This window comes from Pseudoliparis swirei, chromosome 20, assembly GCF_029220125.1.
Source record: "Pseudoliparis swirei isolate HS2019 ecotype Mariana Trench chromosome 20, NWPU_hadal_v1, whole genome shotgun sequence".
NCBI classification, from domain to species: Eukaryota; Metazoa; Chordata; class Actinopteri; order Perciformes; family Liparidae; genus Pseudoliparis; species Pseudoliparis swirei.
Window position 1 is genome coordinate 17,754,081 of NC_079407.1, and position 18,340 is coordinate 17,772,420.

Here is an 18,340-nt window from a genome sequence, read left to right on the forward strand (position 1 = left end):
CATGAAAACAATCCGAACATATATTTTGTATTTTCTTGACGTTGCGTCATCAGGTCCAAGAAGCAGGTTTCCAGCAGCCTACGGTCTCCTCTCAACTCAGAATGAACCAGCTCCCTCTCAAAGAGCACTCTGTTCCCTGGTTACCTACCTCCCCTCACTCTCCTCCTCCACAGCGGTGAGCCTTTTATCACTCTGTACAACCGATTACATGTTCAATTAATTATCAACGAATAAAGAATCTGAAGATATTCTTGTTCACCAATATTTTTGCTCTCATTGCAAACTGGACTACGATTGCACTGGTGTCTATGCTATGTACTGTAGAGTCTGAAACTACAATTTCCAGTATTTATTTATCCATGGATTCTGAATTAATGTGTCCAATGAGACGATAACATAAAAATATTTAAGGGGGAAAATTGCCCAGAGAGACCACTAAAAGGTTGTTCAGTTTCCAGCCAGAAGGTTGATGCAAGAAGGTTGCATCATAAAAATAGTTGCTGGACTAATAGCTTTCATTTACTGTATAATTTCCCAATCGGTCTCGAAACAATATTAACGGAATATGTAATGGTAAACCACTCCTATTCCCTATGTAATTATATATCATTTTATTACCAACAGATCCCCTCAAATGAGAAGACCAGAGCCTCGATGTCTCTTCTCTCCCATCAAGCCCTCGTCCAGCCCTCCCAAGCAGGTGGTGAACGAAGCTTTGGGACCAGAGCCGGGCCTGAGCTCAGATAAGATGACACAAGCTCAGAATGAAGCATTAAGGTGAAGCTCATCGCCTACAAATGATATCTAACTTGTAATCTCTTCTATTTATCAGATATTTCATAATGAAATGTTAGAGTTCCTCAGAGTAGTGAGTTGAGGGTGTCATTTATACTGCACATAGGCGTAGACACTACATCACGATGTCCGTCCTGGCAAGAGAAAAAAAAGCAATGTGATTGGAATCTTAATGAGTCTTCCCTCCGTATTCATGGAGTTATTTCTAACCTCTTTGTCAGACCTCACTTGCTGAAAGCCACAGGCAATACTCTGATTCAAATTTAAAATGTAATTATTCCCAATGAATTAATCTAGGTGGTTGCTAGATTGAGGCCATTTCTCTTTGTGAGTGATTTAATAGTTGGCCTGTTTTCAGTTGTTATAAGTGACACATTGATTGAGTATTCCACATATGTCGCTGTTTAATCAAATGTTAAATTCTACAATTGTGCTTTCCATTTAATCGGGGGCTAGCAGCCTGATTTTTAGAGAGGATTATAAGTATTTATGTGAAGTGGTTAATTGAGCTTGCATGTTGCTTCATTTGATGATGGCTGGCTTGGTACAGAAACGCCTGGCTGGAGAAGATGACGATGCAGAGACTGAAGGAGCTCAACCAGCTGAGTAAAGAAGAGGCTCAACGCATTCAAACATTACGGTACAGAAGAAGTATAAATATAGAATTAGCGGTATCTGAGGGGATGTACGGTCATAATGTTGTATTGGTTGTTAAATATAATAGAGCTAAAAAATAGGTAATTTATTGATCCCATCTGTCCCCAGATTGCAACCTAGAATTATAAAACAACACAGAAAAACATGCAGACAGCTAAAATAGTTAACTGACATAAAACCAAATTCCTCAAGACAAATTTAATAGATCTTAAAGCTACCACGAGGAACTTTTCTTTTGTGTTGATTTTGTCGGTCCCGTTCCAAGAAAGCCTCTAATTTTACTGCAGCAACATCTGACAGTTTGCCCAACTCAGACCTGGTTAATAATACAAATAAATGCTTGAATGTGTCCCTGTATAAGCATTTGTTATTAAAGTTATTTAAGGAGAAGAAACATGTCCCACCAGTTTTGCCACTTTAAATATCCACATATTGCTGCCAACTAAAGCCAGTAATCCACACACCAATCTGCCATACTAATGCGCTCATTATCTCACAATTCTAAGAACAGTTACAGCGGGAACTACCGCGCGGACATAATTACCTACAAACAATAATTTGCCGGTTGTGATTGCAGCAATGTCTCATCAGCACCAGAGAGAGAATATGTTCCCATAGATCAACTCGCATTTCCTAATTGCTCATTGGACGGTTTAATCCTGCAAAGCCAGCAACAAAACACAGCATGAGCAGAAGTGCACGGGTCGGAGTCAACATCTGAGCCATAGAACAAATGTGCGGGCTTGTCCTTTCTGTTTCCTCACACACAAAGAAACAACACATAGGACTGAACTTGGAAGGTTCCGAGGCTCCTTTGGCCGAGTGGGTCATAGGGACGCACCACCATTAATAGAATTTCACCGTCGTTAATATTATTAGTTCCACCGGGGTATCTATTTTTCTTACGAGATGAAATGTCTGCCATGGAAAAGGTCTGTTGGTCCTATTCTGATGGTGGCTGTCCATCCCCCATGAAGATATACCTGTTTGTTTTTCAACATGTATACCAATGGCCTGGTGGGCCATGTGCTCAGGCCTTGATACATATTCAACATTTTCTTTTAAACATCATGACAAAGAGCTGATATCAGTCTCTCTTTGAAACTTGTCTCAGCTGGAGTTGTAATGATCTGCCTCTCCAGTTAAATATACCCGGAATAATTGCCTACAGTGTTCACAAGTAGTTTGGTGGTGTTTACCTTGTTTTTCGCAGTAAATGTGAATAGCCGACAACCAGCCTGACGAATACTGCTGTTTTGTGTAGAACCCCATCGAGCTTGAAAAGCAATTAAAATGTGTTTGGATTTCTATAACTTCTGTGACAGCTTGCAGTGTGGGTGTGTTTTGGTTTACAGGTCAGAAATGGTCTCACCAAGTCAGTGGGCCGAGAGCGCCGAGCAGAAGGCCAGAGAGAGAATTCAGCCGCTCCTGGACGAAGCAAAGGTAGGAAGAGTTTTCTGTTGTCTGCGTAGCAACAGATATTTACTTCCCTTACCTTCTATATGCCACCTTATAATAATAATAATCATTTATTTTATATAGCGCTTCTCAAGACACCCGAAGTCGCTTTACAGAGTCCAGTAGTCATACACACACACAGTCATCCCGGTGGTGGTAAGCTACATCAGTAGCCACAGCTGCCCTGGGGCAGACTGACGGAAGCGTGGCAGCCAATCAGCGCCTACGGCCCCTCTGACCACCACCAACATTCATTCATATCCATACGATGCGCTGCATGTCTTTATGATGGTGGGGGAAACCGGAGTACCCGGAGTAAACCCACGCAGACACGAGGAGAACATGCAAACTCCACACAGAAAGGACCTGGAACGACCGGGATTCGAACTCAGGGCCTTCTTGCTGTGAGGCGACAGTGCTAACCACTGAGCCACCGTGCTTATATGAAGAAGGGGAACAATTCTTATTATTTGTTCAAATTAAAAATATAGCAAGTTTTATTTCACAAGAGTCAAATAAAATGGGACTTTTTGATTATCTTTATTGCTTTTTTAAATAATTCACTTGGAATGATGCTTGATTGTTGGCACTGAGTTTGTCTTTGTCCCTTTTATTTCAGCAGATCGGGGCGTCAAGGACGAGGATCCGCCCCTCACTGAGGATTAAGCTGCCGGAGCAGGCTGCAGAGAGGGTGAGCTGTGCCGAGGTTGCCAATACTTCCCAGGAGAGAGTAAAATTGGTCTTGCTTTTGACTAACATGTGTCATGGCCACGATGTTTTCCTCCACAGGCAGCAGGGAGCGCTGAGCAGCTGAGCGAGGCGCTGCTGGAGGATCTGTTGGAGGACACGGCGTGGGCGGCTGAGACAGACGGACAGTTTGAGGGCATGGCCCAGAGTCGGCTGCAGGCCCCCACCCTGGAGAGTATGCTGCTTCGTATGGAGGAGATTCAGGTGAGAGCGGCCCCACACAAAGCCCCGGCGACCAGAAGGTCAGCGTGGAACCCGAAAGGTCACCAGTGATCGGGCTGATATTTATAGAGCGCTCCTGTGACGGCGTTGGTCCGGTGTTGTTTACTGATGGTGTCTGCTGGCGGGCGGACAGTTTGCTTATCATTTGCATTTGTATATTTTTCTGAGCAGAGAGACCAGGAAGAAGTGAGGAGACGAGTTGCTTCTATCGCCTACTCAGACCCTCTTTACTGGGACAGACCAGGAGCAGCAGGTACAAAAACAAAACGCCTAACACACAAAAGTGATTTCCCTGATTACTCCTGTAGGTGGAGACAGCGCTACAACTGACAAGAGGAGGAGAATACTTGTCATACTGACACTCTGCTCTGCTTGCTTTTTGCATCCGTCGCCCCCCCCCCCCATGCTCCACTCCATCCCTTTCTGTTCTTCCCAGGACCCCAGTGCCCTGCTCTGCGCTCCAGGCCACCAGCCTCTCCTCAGCCAATTAGGCTCACAAAGCCAGGACCGATCCAGAGCTCTTCGGCAGATATTGTCCTCGAGGAACCTGTGGAGACTGGGTGGGTTACTATGTCCTTTACCTGTTTTTCTTATAAAATCGTACGTCACATAATTTCTACCTCTCATCTTTTGCTGAATGGCTTCGCCTCTGTGCTGTTTTATTCATCTTCAAGAGTTAGTGGGGTCTTTCCAGAATATCAACTGGGGTGCAGTATTTCATCTTTTGAGCTGAAATTAGAGCTCTAAGCCCCCTTTTTTAAGTAGCCGGTGCGCCAACACAAAACTAACGTTTATATGACATTACAACACTTAAATATACACAAGGAAACGTTGGGTTTCGATAACTTTGTATGCACCGTTTAGGGCTTCTGTTGTTGTGCTTCAAAACTAAGCAGCAGCAGCATCATCGCCCACAGGAAGTCATTCACCATGGGTTTAATTACGCCATAATGAAATGTAAATTGGTTAATGATTTTCCAGCGATGCACAGTTAGTGTGTTTTTACCACATGACGTGTCGTTGCCCGACAACCACTCTCCCACTGGGAGGCCTTACTCAACCCGCAAGAACTCACTCGGTGGCTCCCGTACCGACGGCTGAGTCTATTCCTGACTGCAGACTCCCCGGAGAGAGCCTCCACTGCCCACAGCGCTCTGGCTGCAGCTGCTCTCCTGCTGGAATTAACGATAAACTTGGAAGGAGGAGAGTGTAAGGACTAGAAACTGTTGACGCAGACGAGCCAGCAGTCTGCCGCTTTTAACTAATTCAAGCAGCAGCATGAGCCAAATGAAGTCGGCGCCTCAGGTTCCGTTCCCTCGTTGGATACGTGGCCCTCACGTCCACTGTGACTCATCCTACACCTTGTCTTCGTAACACACCCATCAAGTAAGAGCTCTATTTCTTTTTGCAAACAAGGGTGCATCGGAAGTGAGGTTTTTAGTGTCGAGTCGCTACAAGAGTTCCTGTGTTTCAAGTCATTGCATATACTTTCTTCAAAGGGATCCAGCCTTGCAGCTTCTTAAAAGGGACACAGTTATTTGAGAACTGCCAGTTACTTTGTTTTGAAACTGCCTGAATCCCTGCAGCATGAAACGGAGACAAACCTGGCTGCATCGCTTTTATCCTCCGTTCAAATTACAGTAACTTTTGAAAAAGCGTCTGCACCTGCCTGGACCTTTTCATTGAATGGCTGTCGATGTACTTGGGATCCTTTTTTGCATTGATCAGTGGAAAAATAAATGATGATGTCAAAGTGAAAACAAATCTCTTTTGAAATGAAGCTAAAATGAAAGAAAACAAGACGTCATCAATTAATTAATTAGCTCCGCATGTCAGCACTACTCTGCTCTTATTTAGAAGTGGTTGATATGTCTGCGGTATGAGGTGAAACAAATGGTTGATGTTTTGAATGGGGACATCTGAGATCTCTTTGCCAATAGATGGCCTGTTGTTTTCTGTTGGTACATCGATCGGCGTAGTCCTCCAGTTAAACGGTCAGTGAGGGATGCATCGAGCAGCATGGAGAGTGGGTTTGATGACATCATGGCATCACGCTTGATGTTTTATTTGTCACATACACACACAGTGTGCAGTGTGAAATGAGTGCAATGCTCAGCAGGGAATATGACAACAAGTACACACACACTTTTTTAAAAAAAAAAACACAACATACAGTAAGTGTGTGTGTGTGTGTGTGTGTTTGGGCGATAAGCAAACCAGCGGGGGTCCATGGAGGAAGGGAGGAAGGCGCAGATTCCTATCAGCCTCTCTCAAGCATTTCATGACCACCGAGGTGAGGGCCACCGTCGGTCATCATACATATGAGAAGCATTCTGGGCACAGGGACAATAGTGGATCTGGATCTTTGAAGCAGGCGGGCGGACGAGGACAGAGAGGGAGAGAATGTTGTGAAAGGAGCTAGCTGGCTGGTGGCTGGGGCTGGCAGTACTCATCAGTATATGCCATCTGGCCCTCTGGACCTGCTCACCTCTCACCTTTCCTCCTCACACTGTGCTCCTCACACAGTGTGTGTGTGTTCAGAGTGTGTGTCCATCCACTCTCGCTCACGCACGGGCTGTTGTTAAATGGAGCTTGCTTAGTTGTTGTTGTTGTTAGCCTCCGCGTAAAAAATGAGTTCAGGTCAAAAAGGAGCTGGTCGTCCGCACTCACTCACATGGCGGTCTGCTGCTTGCGTAGTTGTGATAGTCCGTAGTGATCCCTGCCAGCCCTGCCCTGCCTGCCTGGCTGTGATGTGACTGCACCTGCTGTCCCTACACTCTTCTTCGCCTCCTCCTTCCCTCCGCTCCCTTGCCTTGGCCCATGTCCATGGATACGGATACGGAGTTGGGATTAGCAGCCGGAGAGGCGTTCACAGCTTCACGGATGGATCATCTCACAACCTTTTTTGGTTCAAAGAAATCTTTTTAAAGTCCCTAACTGGTGTCCGCATGGCGTTGCTGTGGGCTCATTCTACTTCCGCTGCTGCCACTGGGCTCACTACTACTGGTCCCAGGATCACTGTCCCTGGATTCTTTATCAGCACTCAGCCCAGCTCAGCCTCTGATTGGTCAGACCACTCATCCTCTGATTGGTCATACTCCCGCGCATCCCTTGTTTCTCCCGCGGACTTGTGAAAATGGCGGCATGGTCTGGAGAAAGATGGGAGGAGAGATGTGGCTTAGCTTAGAGAGAGAGGGGTAGTGACAGCCTTGTCTTCTGCTTACTCTGGTGGGGGGTATTCTTCTCTTTCTTTGGTTCATGACTTTTTAGGTTTTTTTTTTGTTATTTTTAGGTTTGGTTGTTAAAGTCCACCACCATTTTGTCCGCGCATCCACGACGCCGGTGTGGTCGTTTCTGATGCATGTCGGTAGCCGGTGTGGTGTGTGCTAGACGTGGAGGGTGGTGACCGTGTGATGGGAATGGAAGGTGAATGGAATTCGGGACAGAGGCAGAAGATCCGGGGAAGATGCGGCAGATGAGAATGAGATCAGTTGTTAATTTAATGAGAAAGAACCTTGTGTTTATGAACCATTAACCACCACTCAGACTGCACCCGCCACCTCCACCCTTAGATTACCTCAAGACTCGCAGTGACTCACTCGGAAACACTGAAGGACACCAGCGGGCCATCCAAGGACTCGGCACCAATGGCACAAAAGATGTTACAATCCCGCATGTCCCGTTCAAATCTCAAATTTTTCCATCATCATCGTCTTGATCAGAATTATCATCTTGTTTTCCAGAAGGATGCTGGGCAAAGGAGGGTGGGAAGGATGCTGTCTCTCGAGCTTCGGGCTCGCCTCCGTCTCGCTCCTCTCAGTGTTGTTTGTGCTCGTTTCACTCCCGTGTCCACAGCCTTGTTGTTGTTGTTGCTGATTGCTGTTGTTCGCGCTTCGCTGGTGTTCAAAAAAAAAGTGGAAAAAGTTGTTGTTGCTGTTTTAGCAAAAAAATAAACAAAAAAAAATTATGGTAAAAAAATAGCTGGTGTTTGTGGCAAAAGATTAAAAGCAAACAAAGAAAAAAACAAAAATAATCACAAAACACAAGCGCGCCAGCTGGACGGGCGCCATCTCTCATTGATGGGGGGGAATTGCTAAATTCAACTCAACAGTGTGGCCGCTTTATTGCTTCTTGCCAATCGTATTTATAATTGTTATCATTTGTAAAAAAATAAGTCTCATAGATTTTACCACATTGTCCACATTACTCACTTTGTCTACGGTCTGAATGAGGTCTGATTGCCAACAGCTTGGATAATCGAGCACTTTAGTTGGGAAAGACGTTCAAGTGCCATTGGGGTTCTTTCTGTGCTGTGTTTCCAAAGAGTTTATGGAGAAAGGTCCCTTTTCAAAGTAATAGACTACCTAGGTAGTCATTTAGTGTGTCATGGAAAGGGGAATTGTGTAAAGTAGGCACATTATTTTACAGAGCTGTCTTTCGGGGTCAAGAAGTTGTGAACGCCCCGTAGATGAGCAGGCGCTGTAATGACCCGGGGGACACATTTCACTTCCCGTTACAGAGGAGAGGTAAAGAAAAATAAAGTCACATGCACCTTTTTCTAACTTACATTTGACCTCTGATGCAAGATGGAAAAAGGGCATATTAAAAGTGTGTGTGTGTGTGTGTGTGTGTGTGTGTGTGTGTGTGTGTGTGTGTGTGTGTGTGTGTGTGTGTGTGTGTGTGTGTGTGTGTGTGTGTGTGTGTGTGTGTGTGTGTGTGTGTGTGTGTGTGTGTGTGTGTGTGTGTGTGTGTGTGTGTGTGTGTGTGTGTGTGTGTGTGTGTGTGTGTGTGTGTGTGTGTGTGTGTTCCCAAGAAACACATTCTTGATTTAATGAAAAATGTGATTGTGACAAACCCTTACGTCCCAGGAGGTCCTCTGCACTGCAGCCAGCTTCAGGTCAGGTTCATGCAGAATGAAATAATTCAGGGGTTTAGGAATTTGGATACGACAGAGAAGAGGAGAATGCTTGCAAGTGGCTTGTCCGTGCATCAGCAGGAGGGGAAATGGCCTACAGATGTTTTGTGTGTTAGTCCTCCATCCGTGTTGCCTCCTCTCTCGTGTTCAGTGTAGCAGGGTTTGATTTGAGGGGCTTTGTAACCGAGAAATGTGTGAAGAGCTCTTCATGTGTGCCGTCTCAGCCCTGATTGGCTGTTTATAACCCACATTTCTCAGACCAGGGGGAAACATCAGTCGCTGGCCTCAGTAGGAAAACAGAGCGAGCGATCTCGTACCCCACACACACGCATTTAAACACCCAAAGGAAGGACATTAGTGACTGCAGACTTTTTTTAAAGCTTCTTTGATCGTATTGCCTGATGACTTTGAGATAATTGCTTCCCGTCTTTTTTATTTGTGTTGTTTTTATGTAGCCGGTGAAGTGAAAACTGATGTGGAATTCACTTTTCAAAGGAATTACTCTTAGCTGATTTGGTAAGCGTTGAAACCAAGCAGATTTAATCGAGTTGTTTCCGGTTGCTCGGGCTATCGTCGCAGGCTCGTGGTCAACCTGGGAGTCGGGACTTACTACGTCAGGGCCTCTTGGAAGAGACTTCGCCTCACTATTTGTGGAAAGCTAGTTGTTTACATTACGCCAATATTTCAACCCTTCCGTCATGCGTCGCTAGACAGGTCACCGGCACCGTCCTCCTGAAGAGCGTTTCCAAAAGAGCAATTTCGCAGCTGCTTTTGTGCTCCAGCTATCAAGCGACCACACAGACAATTGGGCTGAAAGATTTCATCTTTGGAAAAAATCAGCAGAGCGTCAGATAAGATTTATGTATCCATGGTGAGGAACCCTCGCCCCACACACACACACACACACACACACACACACACACGCACACACACACTCGGCTGATGCTGAAGGACCAACTGTAGCCGGATCAGCAGGTCCAACACATCAATGAAAAGTTAAAAGCCCCACTCGGCAATATTCTAAACCTTTCATGTCGGATTTTTGTATCTGCTCTCCTACTCCACGGGGCCTTTGAGTACAGCGGCAGTCCTCACAGGCCGAGTATCACGGTGTCGTGGATACAAGAAGCGTCGCTCAGTAAACGGCCGCTTGGTAGATTTGCAGTTGTGACGGCTCCCATCCTGTGCATCCAGACGGGGCCTCACATTCACGCTGAATACAACCTGATATGTTATCCCTCTGGAATATACAAAAATGTCAGTCGTGCATCAATGGTTACAAAAACATAAATCAGAACTCGGCACATTTTCCTCCCCGCCATTCATCCTCCAGCTTTTCCCTCCCTGCTGTTCTCGGAAGCTCACCAGGCTTCAGTGACTCTCGCTCCGATCGGCCCGTGTGCCTTATTACTTTTGTCCAACTCCCTTCTGATGTATCGCATATGGCACTGTTCTTTTTCCTGGTCGATATGTGGCTGGAGTTTTTGTAGAGTTTTTGTAGAGAAACTAGAACGCAAACTTGAAAGCGGATCTTAATAACAGCTCACTCTGTCCATCAATTTTTTTTTCCGTGAAAGTCTTGTGCAGGTCAAGTTGTAGGTGGCTAAACGTGACGGGGAGATGTGAAGTTAGTCTATGCCTCCCTGTCATCACACAGAAACACACACACACATTGAATGAATGATTCAGCAGAGTTGTTGAACATTGTTCTTTCTTGGCCTCTGGCTATTCCAATTGAGCTGTTGAAACCATTTTACAGGGAATCACCTTTTCCCACATTAATCTTGGTCTTGGCAGTTTTTGCAACAATGTTTGAATGATGTTGGTTGTCAATAAAAGTCGGCTGGTTCACAGTTGTCTTTGTCTATGGCACAAAAAAAGCACCGCTGCGGTTCACACTAAAAAAATAGGAAGTGGATTCACCGAGGGGCGGTATTGTTGCTTTCGCCAGATGTCAATCCTAAAAAAAATCGACCCTTTACAGATTGAGTTCAGACTGGATGCCTCCCCACGGCGTTTTGCAGCCGCCAGACAAAACAGTTCAGCTGAGGACGAGAAGCACAATAGAGAGGCAGTTTGCTTTGGGAACCGCAGCAACACTAAATATAGCACCGAGGAGGCCGGCTCACCAGGCAGGAGGCATCAGATACCGCCAGGTCCAATGGACCCTCTGAGACGTGAAGTCACAAAGACTCCGGGGAGGAAGCAGAGTTAATAATGGTTGATGGAGAGATGTAAATTCATCCATAAGGAGAGAGAGAAGAGGAGATAGGTACTCAGTGCATCCTAAAACGTCCCCCAGCAGCCTATACGCCTATAGCAGCATATCAAGGGGCTGGACCAGGTGAACCTGATTCAGCCCGAACTATAAGACCATCAAAGAGGAAAGTCTTAAGTCGACTCTTAAATGAGGTGACTGTGTCTGCCTCCCGGACTGAAGGTGGAAGCTGGTTCAATAAAAGAGGAGCTTAATAACTGAAGGCTCTGGCTCCCATCCTACTTTTTAAGACTCTAGGAACTTCAAGTAGCGCCGCATTTAGTGAGCGTAGCTCTCTAGTGGGGCAATATGGTACTACAAGCTCCTTAAGATATGATGGAGCATCACCAATCAAGGCTTTGTAGGTTAAGAGAAGAATTTTAAAAGTGATTCTTGATTTTACGGGGAGCCAGTGCAGAGCAGCTAGTGCAGGAGTGATGTGATCTCTTTTCTTAGTTTTAGTGAGAACACGAGCTGCAGCATTCTGGATCAACTGGAGGGACCTTAGAGACTTATTAGAGAGCCTGATAATAAGGAGTTGCAGTAATCCAGTCTCGAAGTAACGAACGCGTGAACCAATTTTTCTGCATCTTTTTTAGACAAGATGTGCCTGATTTTTTAAATGTTAAGTAGATGAAAAAATGCAGTCCTTGAGATTTGCTTCACGTGGGAGTTAAAGGACAAGTCCCGATCAAAGATAACGCCAAGATTCTTTACAGTGGTGTTGGTTGCCAGGGCAATGCCATCTACAGAATCCACATCACCAAATAATTGATCTCTGAGGAGTTCAGGGCCGAGTAAAATAACTTCAGTTTATTTCTGGTCAATTGCAGCGCTGCTTTTCATTCTGGTCTCCCTCGTTGATTAATGACTTTCTCTCTTCTCCACAGCACTCGGAAGGAAAATCGGCCCGTTTGCCTCGCCTCATGAGCGTCACCCTCACCATCATCCTCTTGTGTTTTCTCAAGACACAGCATCCTCTCTGAAAACAGCCTGACTGATGAGGCATCCCAAGATGAACAGCAGCCCAGACGCGGCCCCGTGTTTCCAGGCCCAGCGGAGAGAAGCACGGGGACTGCTATCTCTGTGCCAGGCGGCATGCTGGGAAACATCCGGCAGTACCGGGAAGACTACGAGAGCTACCTGCGTGTTGTGGCCCACGCGGCTGTCGGCAGCTTCAACCCCTGGGCCGTCACAGATCGGTAAAAGACTAACGGCGATCCTCCCCCGTGTGTGACAGAATCAGTAGTTACACATTTAATCAATTCTATCACCAGTTTTTGTCTTTGCGGTTTTCTAACGGAGTGTGCGATGCTGCTTAAATGTAGTACTACATATCAGCATATAGATATTCAATTCAGTTCATTTGTATAGTCCATTTTTACAAATTAGAATTTTTTCTCAGAGTGCTTTACAATCTGTACACATAGACATCCCTGTCCCATAACCTCACATCGGACCAGGGAAAACTCCCAAACAACCCTTCACGGGGGAAAAAAGGGAAGAAACCTTCAGGAGAGCAACAGAGGAGGATCCCTCTCCAGGATGGACAGATGCAATAGATGTAATGTGTACAGAAGGAATCATTATACACAAATATGTACTACATATAAGCAGCATTTCACGCTCAGTTTTTATAAGCAGAGCCAGATGGAAACAAGATCTGTCCCCACCCCCCCTGCTCTCTGTTTTGTCCACGGATGTGTTCGGTCTTCCCACTCTGAAAGCATCACGCCTTTTATGGTTTGCATAGTGCGTCTCTGGTGTACACAGTATTCTTCGCTCCCACTCACAAATGTGCATCCTAAAACCGAATTCTTAAGTTTCTGCAATGCAGGAGACTCCCTCTCATCTGTGTGAACATGGACTGAATCTGAATGCCTTTGATAAACCAGAGATCAATTCACGTCTCTCTCTGGGTCACAGACAGTGTGTGGGATTGTGAGCAGCTCGATAAGCCGTTGCTGCCCATGGTACCTGACTGCTGGTGCCGCTGGCTCATTAACAATCCCACATCAAGGAATCCATGTTGTCAAGAGACATATCTTTTCTTTTCTGAATTTGGAGGAAAAATATGGATATTGTGTGAGGAAAAGCCATCGAATAACCTCAGTGTGTTTGCAGAGATAACCCAAACTAATCGACATCTAAACCCCTTGCTATGCTGGTAATGGGCTGCCCAGTAGTGGAGCCCCCCCCCCCCTCATTCATCCTGTCTGCTAACAGATTGATTGCAAAATAGCAAAACCTTAGCACAGGAAAATTACATAAAAGATTCATACTTCAAGCTATTATTTTTTATACTGGGGACATATTAATATGGAAATACACAAGAAAACAGAGTAGTATAATAATTCTTTCACACATGAATATCAAGCTTGTGCCTTATTTGTGCATTTTAACCGAAAAGCTCATTTAGTTTTTGCGATTACGTTTTGGCAGGTTAAACATACCGAATCTTAAGGGAGAGCTTTTTAGTGTTTTTCATATTTCCTCGTGTCTGTTCCAAATCCATTCTTTACTCTGTTTCACCCCGTGTCTGGTGTCGAACGCAAGTATTCTTGTATTGAATCTTGAAAGGTCATGGTAGTTCAACAACACACAATTAGCTCCAGCAGTCATCGCTTGTCTCCCTGCTTCAGTCTCATGGTTAACCCAGATATTGATTAAAACCAATGACATTTAGCTCGGTGCCTCACCAATCTTATAAGTTATTTCCCTTTTTCAAAGGCAATACGTTTTTAATATCAAGCTTAACCTTCAGTATTTTTTTTAATTAATGACACACGGTTCATTAATTGTGTTTCAGCTCACATGCCAATTTTTTTCAAGTGACTTACAAAGAATGTCCGTATAAAATGTTTTTGTTTAACTCTGAATAGAGGGGGGGGGGGATGTGTCATGTGACACATTTGAAGGCCAACTAGAATGGAACACAGCAGCATGTGTGATGTCATCAAGATTCAGATCAAAGCCACAACTTCAGTGTAGTACAGGGTACACTGTATGCTTTTACCAATTCCATTTCTCCAGTACTTTTTGCTGCACCATATCAATTTTATACCTACTCTACACATATTTACAAATAGATATCACCTTGAAACGGATTAAATGAAGAACGAGATAAACACAAATTCAAATCACAGCAATAAAGGGGAGGATATATTCACAATGTCATCAGACAATTCAGGCTCTTCAATGTTGGATCGAGTTGTTCTTAATATTGAGGAGTTGACGCAGGACATCTCCAGGTGGAAGGCTGAGGAACCCAATGAAGTAGAAAAAGAAGCTCACATCGAACAAAAGGTGGAGCGAAAGTTGTCGAGGTTTTTTCACATCCGGAAAATATTTGCAGAACACCAAGAATGCACGGAGACTGATTCAACAGTGGCACCATTAGGGCAAGATGAACCAATTCCAACGACCTCAAACAAATCCAGTGAAATCCCTAACACTGAGACTGATCCAAAAGCGGCACCATTGAGGCAAGATGAAGGGCAAGATGAAGGGCAAGATGTACCAATTCCAACGACCTCAAACAGCTCCAGTAAAACCCCTAGTAAATCCTTCTGGGAGAAGCTGACGGCTGTAAAGAATTGGTTTTCAAAATCAAAACGTCGTGAAATACCAGATGTAATCGATATCAAGGACTTGGGGACTGGGGAGAATAACGAAATCAGCTCTGTCCCTCTGGAACAGGAGGATTATGGCACAAGATCAGGATCTCCATTTTCTCAAGAAAATACATTGTCTGAAGTGGAGTCCTTAGAATTTGACCCATTATCAAAGCACCCTGTAATAAGCACTATGGTTGATGATCTCGAGGCAGAAAGCAGCAATTTAAAGTCTGTCACTCCACCTCCTCAAGCGTCATCTACCGCAACCTCAATCTTCTTTGAGGATTTCGGGACTGGGGAGAATGACGAAATAAACTCTGTCCCCCTGAAACAGGAGGATTGGGAAGCAAAACCAGGAACTTCATTTTCTAAAGTGGACTACTTAGAAATGGACGCATTATCAGAGCACCCTGTAAAAAGCACAGTATCATCCAGATCTGGGTCCCCTGAAGAGTCCGTCGATCAACTCCCTCTCTTCCGAGCCGATACCAGTCAACCGAAAAGATTTATGAAAACACTTAAATCTATCTCTCAGAGGATGAAGTCTGTAAAGAAGTTCTTCAAACCAAAACCAAAGAAAAAGGTCCAGGTGGCTTCTGAGCCAGATTTGGTTGATGATCTCGAGGCAGAAAGCAGTCGTTTAAAATCTGTCTCTCCACCTCAAGAACCATCTCCCACAACTACAATCGGCACGAGTGAGAACATCATGACTGTTGAGAAAGATGAAATAAGCTGTGAGGATGAGGATTTGAGAGCAAAACAAGGATATTTTTTTCCTGAAGAGGAATCCATAAAAATGGACAAAACATCAAAGCACCTTGTTGACACAGATTCATCCAGATGTGGGTCCCCTGAAGAGGTGTTTCCCACGACCTCAATCGGCACGAGTGAGAATATCATGACTGTTGAGAAAGATGAAATAAGCTGTGTCCCTATGGATATGGAGGATTTTGAGGATGAGGATTTGAGAGCAAAACAAGGATCTTTTTTTCCTGAAGAGAAATCCATAAAAATGGACAAAACATCAAAGGACCCTGTTGACACAGATTCATCCAGATGTGGGTCCCATGAAGAGGTGTTTCCCACGACCTCAATCGGAACCCATCCTCTTGAACCGGAGGATTTAAAGGTAAAAGACATCACATCAGAATCAAAAAGAGAAACGAGTGAAGCTGCCTATGACAAAGACATGAAGGCAAAGCTGGTTCTAATATGTTTGGAGGTGCTGTCTGACTTTGTTGAGGCAGTCAGTGATGTTGAAAAGAAAAAGTTCACACAAACTGCTGTCCTGCAGCCTTTGAAAACCTCTGTCAGCAAGGTTTGCTATGATGTGTCTGCTGCAGACGCATCTATTAGTACAATACCCAATGCAAAACAAATAATTAGTGACGAGATCCAATCGATTCTGTCAGAGGTCATAGAAGCGTCAAAGATCCATGGACTCCCTCATGTTCGTCCTAATAGGTGCTGCACATTTTTAAGTTGCGCAGCATGCAAGAGAGGTATTATCAAGACAATGAAATGCCTCATCAAGTCAGACATTGAAAAAAGTCCAGCTCCGATTCAGGTTGCCAAGACCAATAGATTTTCTGATTTCTGGAAATCATTCGGCAAAAAACTGTCTTTTAAATCTTGATAGCATATCGGTCTCAGCCTGCTCCCAACTTCCCATCGCCCCGGCGGCGATTGGCGGCCCTGGCTCCCCATGTCCCATCAGCAACCTTGCCGCCCCCAACTTCCTATCGCCCTGGCGGCGATTGGCGGCCCCCTGTCACCGTCCCCGTCAGCGACGGGGCACGGGAAGCCGGGGGTGGCCAGGTCGCCGCCCCCAACTTCCCGCGTCCTGTCCGCCCCAGACTTCCCATGCCCCATCCGTCCCGGCTCCCTGTGTCCCGTCGACGACCTTGCCGCTTCCTGTGCCCTGTCGCCATCCCTGTCGGGGCACGGGAAGCCGGGGGCGGACGGGGCACGGGTAGCCAGGGCGGGCGGGGTATGGGAAGCCGGGGGTGGCCAGGTCGCCGCCCCCAACTTCCCGCGTCCTGTCCGCCCCTGGCTTCCCGTGCCCCTTCCGTCCCGGCTCCCTGTGTCCCGTCGACGAACTTGCCGCCCCCGGCTTCCTGTACTCCGTCGCCGTCCCCGTCGAGGCACGGGTAGCCAGGGCGGGCGGGGTATGGGAAGCCGGGGGCGGCCAGGTCGCCGCCCCCAACTTCCCGTGTCTTGTCCGCCCCTGGCTTCTCATGCCCCGTCCGTCCCGGCTCCCTGTGTCCCGTGGACGACCTTGCCGCCCCCGGCTTCCTGTGCCCTGTCGCCGTCCCCGTCGGGGCACGGGAAGCCGGGGGTGGCCAGGTCGCCGCCCCTGGCTTCCCATGCCCCTTCCGTCCCGGCTCCCTATGTCCCGTCGACGAACTTGCCGCCCCCGGCTTCCTGTGCCCCGTCGCCGTCCCCGTCGAGGCACGGGAAGCCGGGGGCGGACGGGGCACGGGTAGCCAGGGCGGGCGGGGTATGGGAAGCCGGGGGCGGCCAGGTCGCCGCCCCCAACTTCCCGTGTCTTGTCCGCCCCTGGCTTCTCATGCCCCGTCCGTCCCGGCTCCCTGTGTCCCGTGGACGACCTTGCCGCTTCCTGTGCCCTGTCGCCGTCCCCGTCGGGGCACGGGAAGCCAGGGGTGGCCAGGTCGCCGCCCCCAACTTCCCGCGTCCTGTCCGCCCCTGGCTTCCCGTGCCCCGTCCGTCCCGGCTCCCTGTGTCCCGTTGACGATCTTGCCGCCCCCGGCTTCCTGTGTCCTGTCCCCGTCAGCGACAGGGCATGGGAAGCCGAGGGCGGACGGGGCACGGGGAGCCGGGGGTGGCGACAGGACGCCGAAAGCCCGAGGCCAGGTCGCCGCCCCCAACTTCCCGTGTCTTGTCCGCCCACATCAACATAGGGCTTTAAACAAGATGCAAGTAGTATCACAGCTGAAATGTCCCATTAATGTTAATACAGTGTAACCGCGAATGGTAAAGTGCCCTAAATCGGTGGTTTTAGAAGACCTGTTGCCCACACATGGCTGTTACTTGGAGTGGCCAGTCATGACAACTACCCAGATTTTCGATATGAAATGAACAAAGTTTTAGAAAGCAAAGTGTGGGTAATGGACACAGGGTGTCCGCGGGTCCTTAAAAAGTCTTAAGTCTTAAATTCAGATTGGATTGGTCTTAAATTTTTTGGGTGTCATGTCACTGCGAATATGAGGCAATCTGTTCCGCCAGGTCCGTATTTCGCTCCGGTCGGTGTCTCTGGTGTCACCGGGGCCACGCCCCTTCTCTTAAAGGTGCCCCGCGTATTCGGTCCCATCCCCTACAACGTGAAGCATCGGCTACTTTAGAAAACATGGCAGGATGCAAGTTCAACAACGGCTTGAAAAGAACGAGTGTTTCTGGTCACGGTCGGTGAAATGCTTCTGAAGCTGCGTTATGTGTCGCGAGACTTTCCAGCGGTGGAATCTCACGTGCAGAGCAAGAAGCACAGAGACTAGCGAAGGCCGCCAGCAGCCCGCGGGGCTAGCTGCTGCTCCGCCGCTCGCAGCAGCGTCAACGCTACAACGCTGGAGGTCACCGGAGGAAATCCAGCGCCTTGCAACAAAGAGCTCATCACCGAAGTCCAACGCTGCAGTGCGTTCTTCATTCTGTTCCACG

General features: G+C 47.0%; 1 protein-coding gene across 3 annotated transcripts in view; it reads left to right on the forward strand.

Annotated features, from left to right (window-relative positions):
• The window catches only part of kiaa0753 (KIAA0753 ortholog), a 31,650-nt gene that overhangs the window by 7,281 nt on the left and 6,029 nt on the right, over positions 1-18,340 (forward strand). Inside the window, exons 9-17 of one of the 3 annotated variants that reach the window (XM_056441036.1) lie at positions 54-175; positions 625-777; positions 1,346-1,435; positions 2,808-2,895; positions 3,530-3,601; positions 3,700-3,861; positions 4,051-4,132; positions 4,316-4,439; positions 12,020-12,253. In XM_056441036.1, coding sequence (XP_056297011.1) covers positions 54-175; positions 625-777; positions 1,346-1,435; positions 2,808-2,895; positions 3,530-3,601; positions 3,700-3,861; positions 4,051-4,132; positions 4,316-4,439; positions 12,020-12,253 — 1,127 coding nt within the window. Of the gene's footprint in view, positions 1-53; positions 176-624; positions 778-1,345; positions 1,436-2,807; positions 2,896-3,529; positions 3,602-3,699; positions 3,862-4,050; positions 4,133-4,315; positions 4,440-11,941; positions 12,254-18,340 lie in introns of those variants that run through there. The other 2 variants (XM_056441037.1, XM_056441038.1) reach the window with 2 other exon arrangements.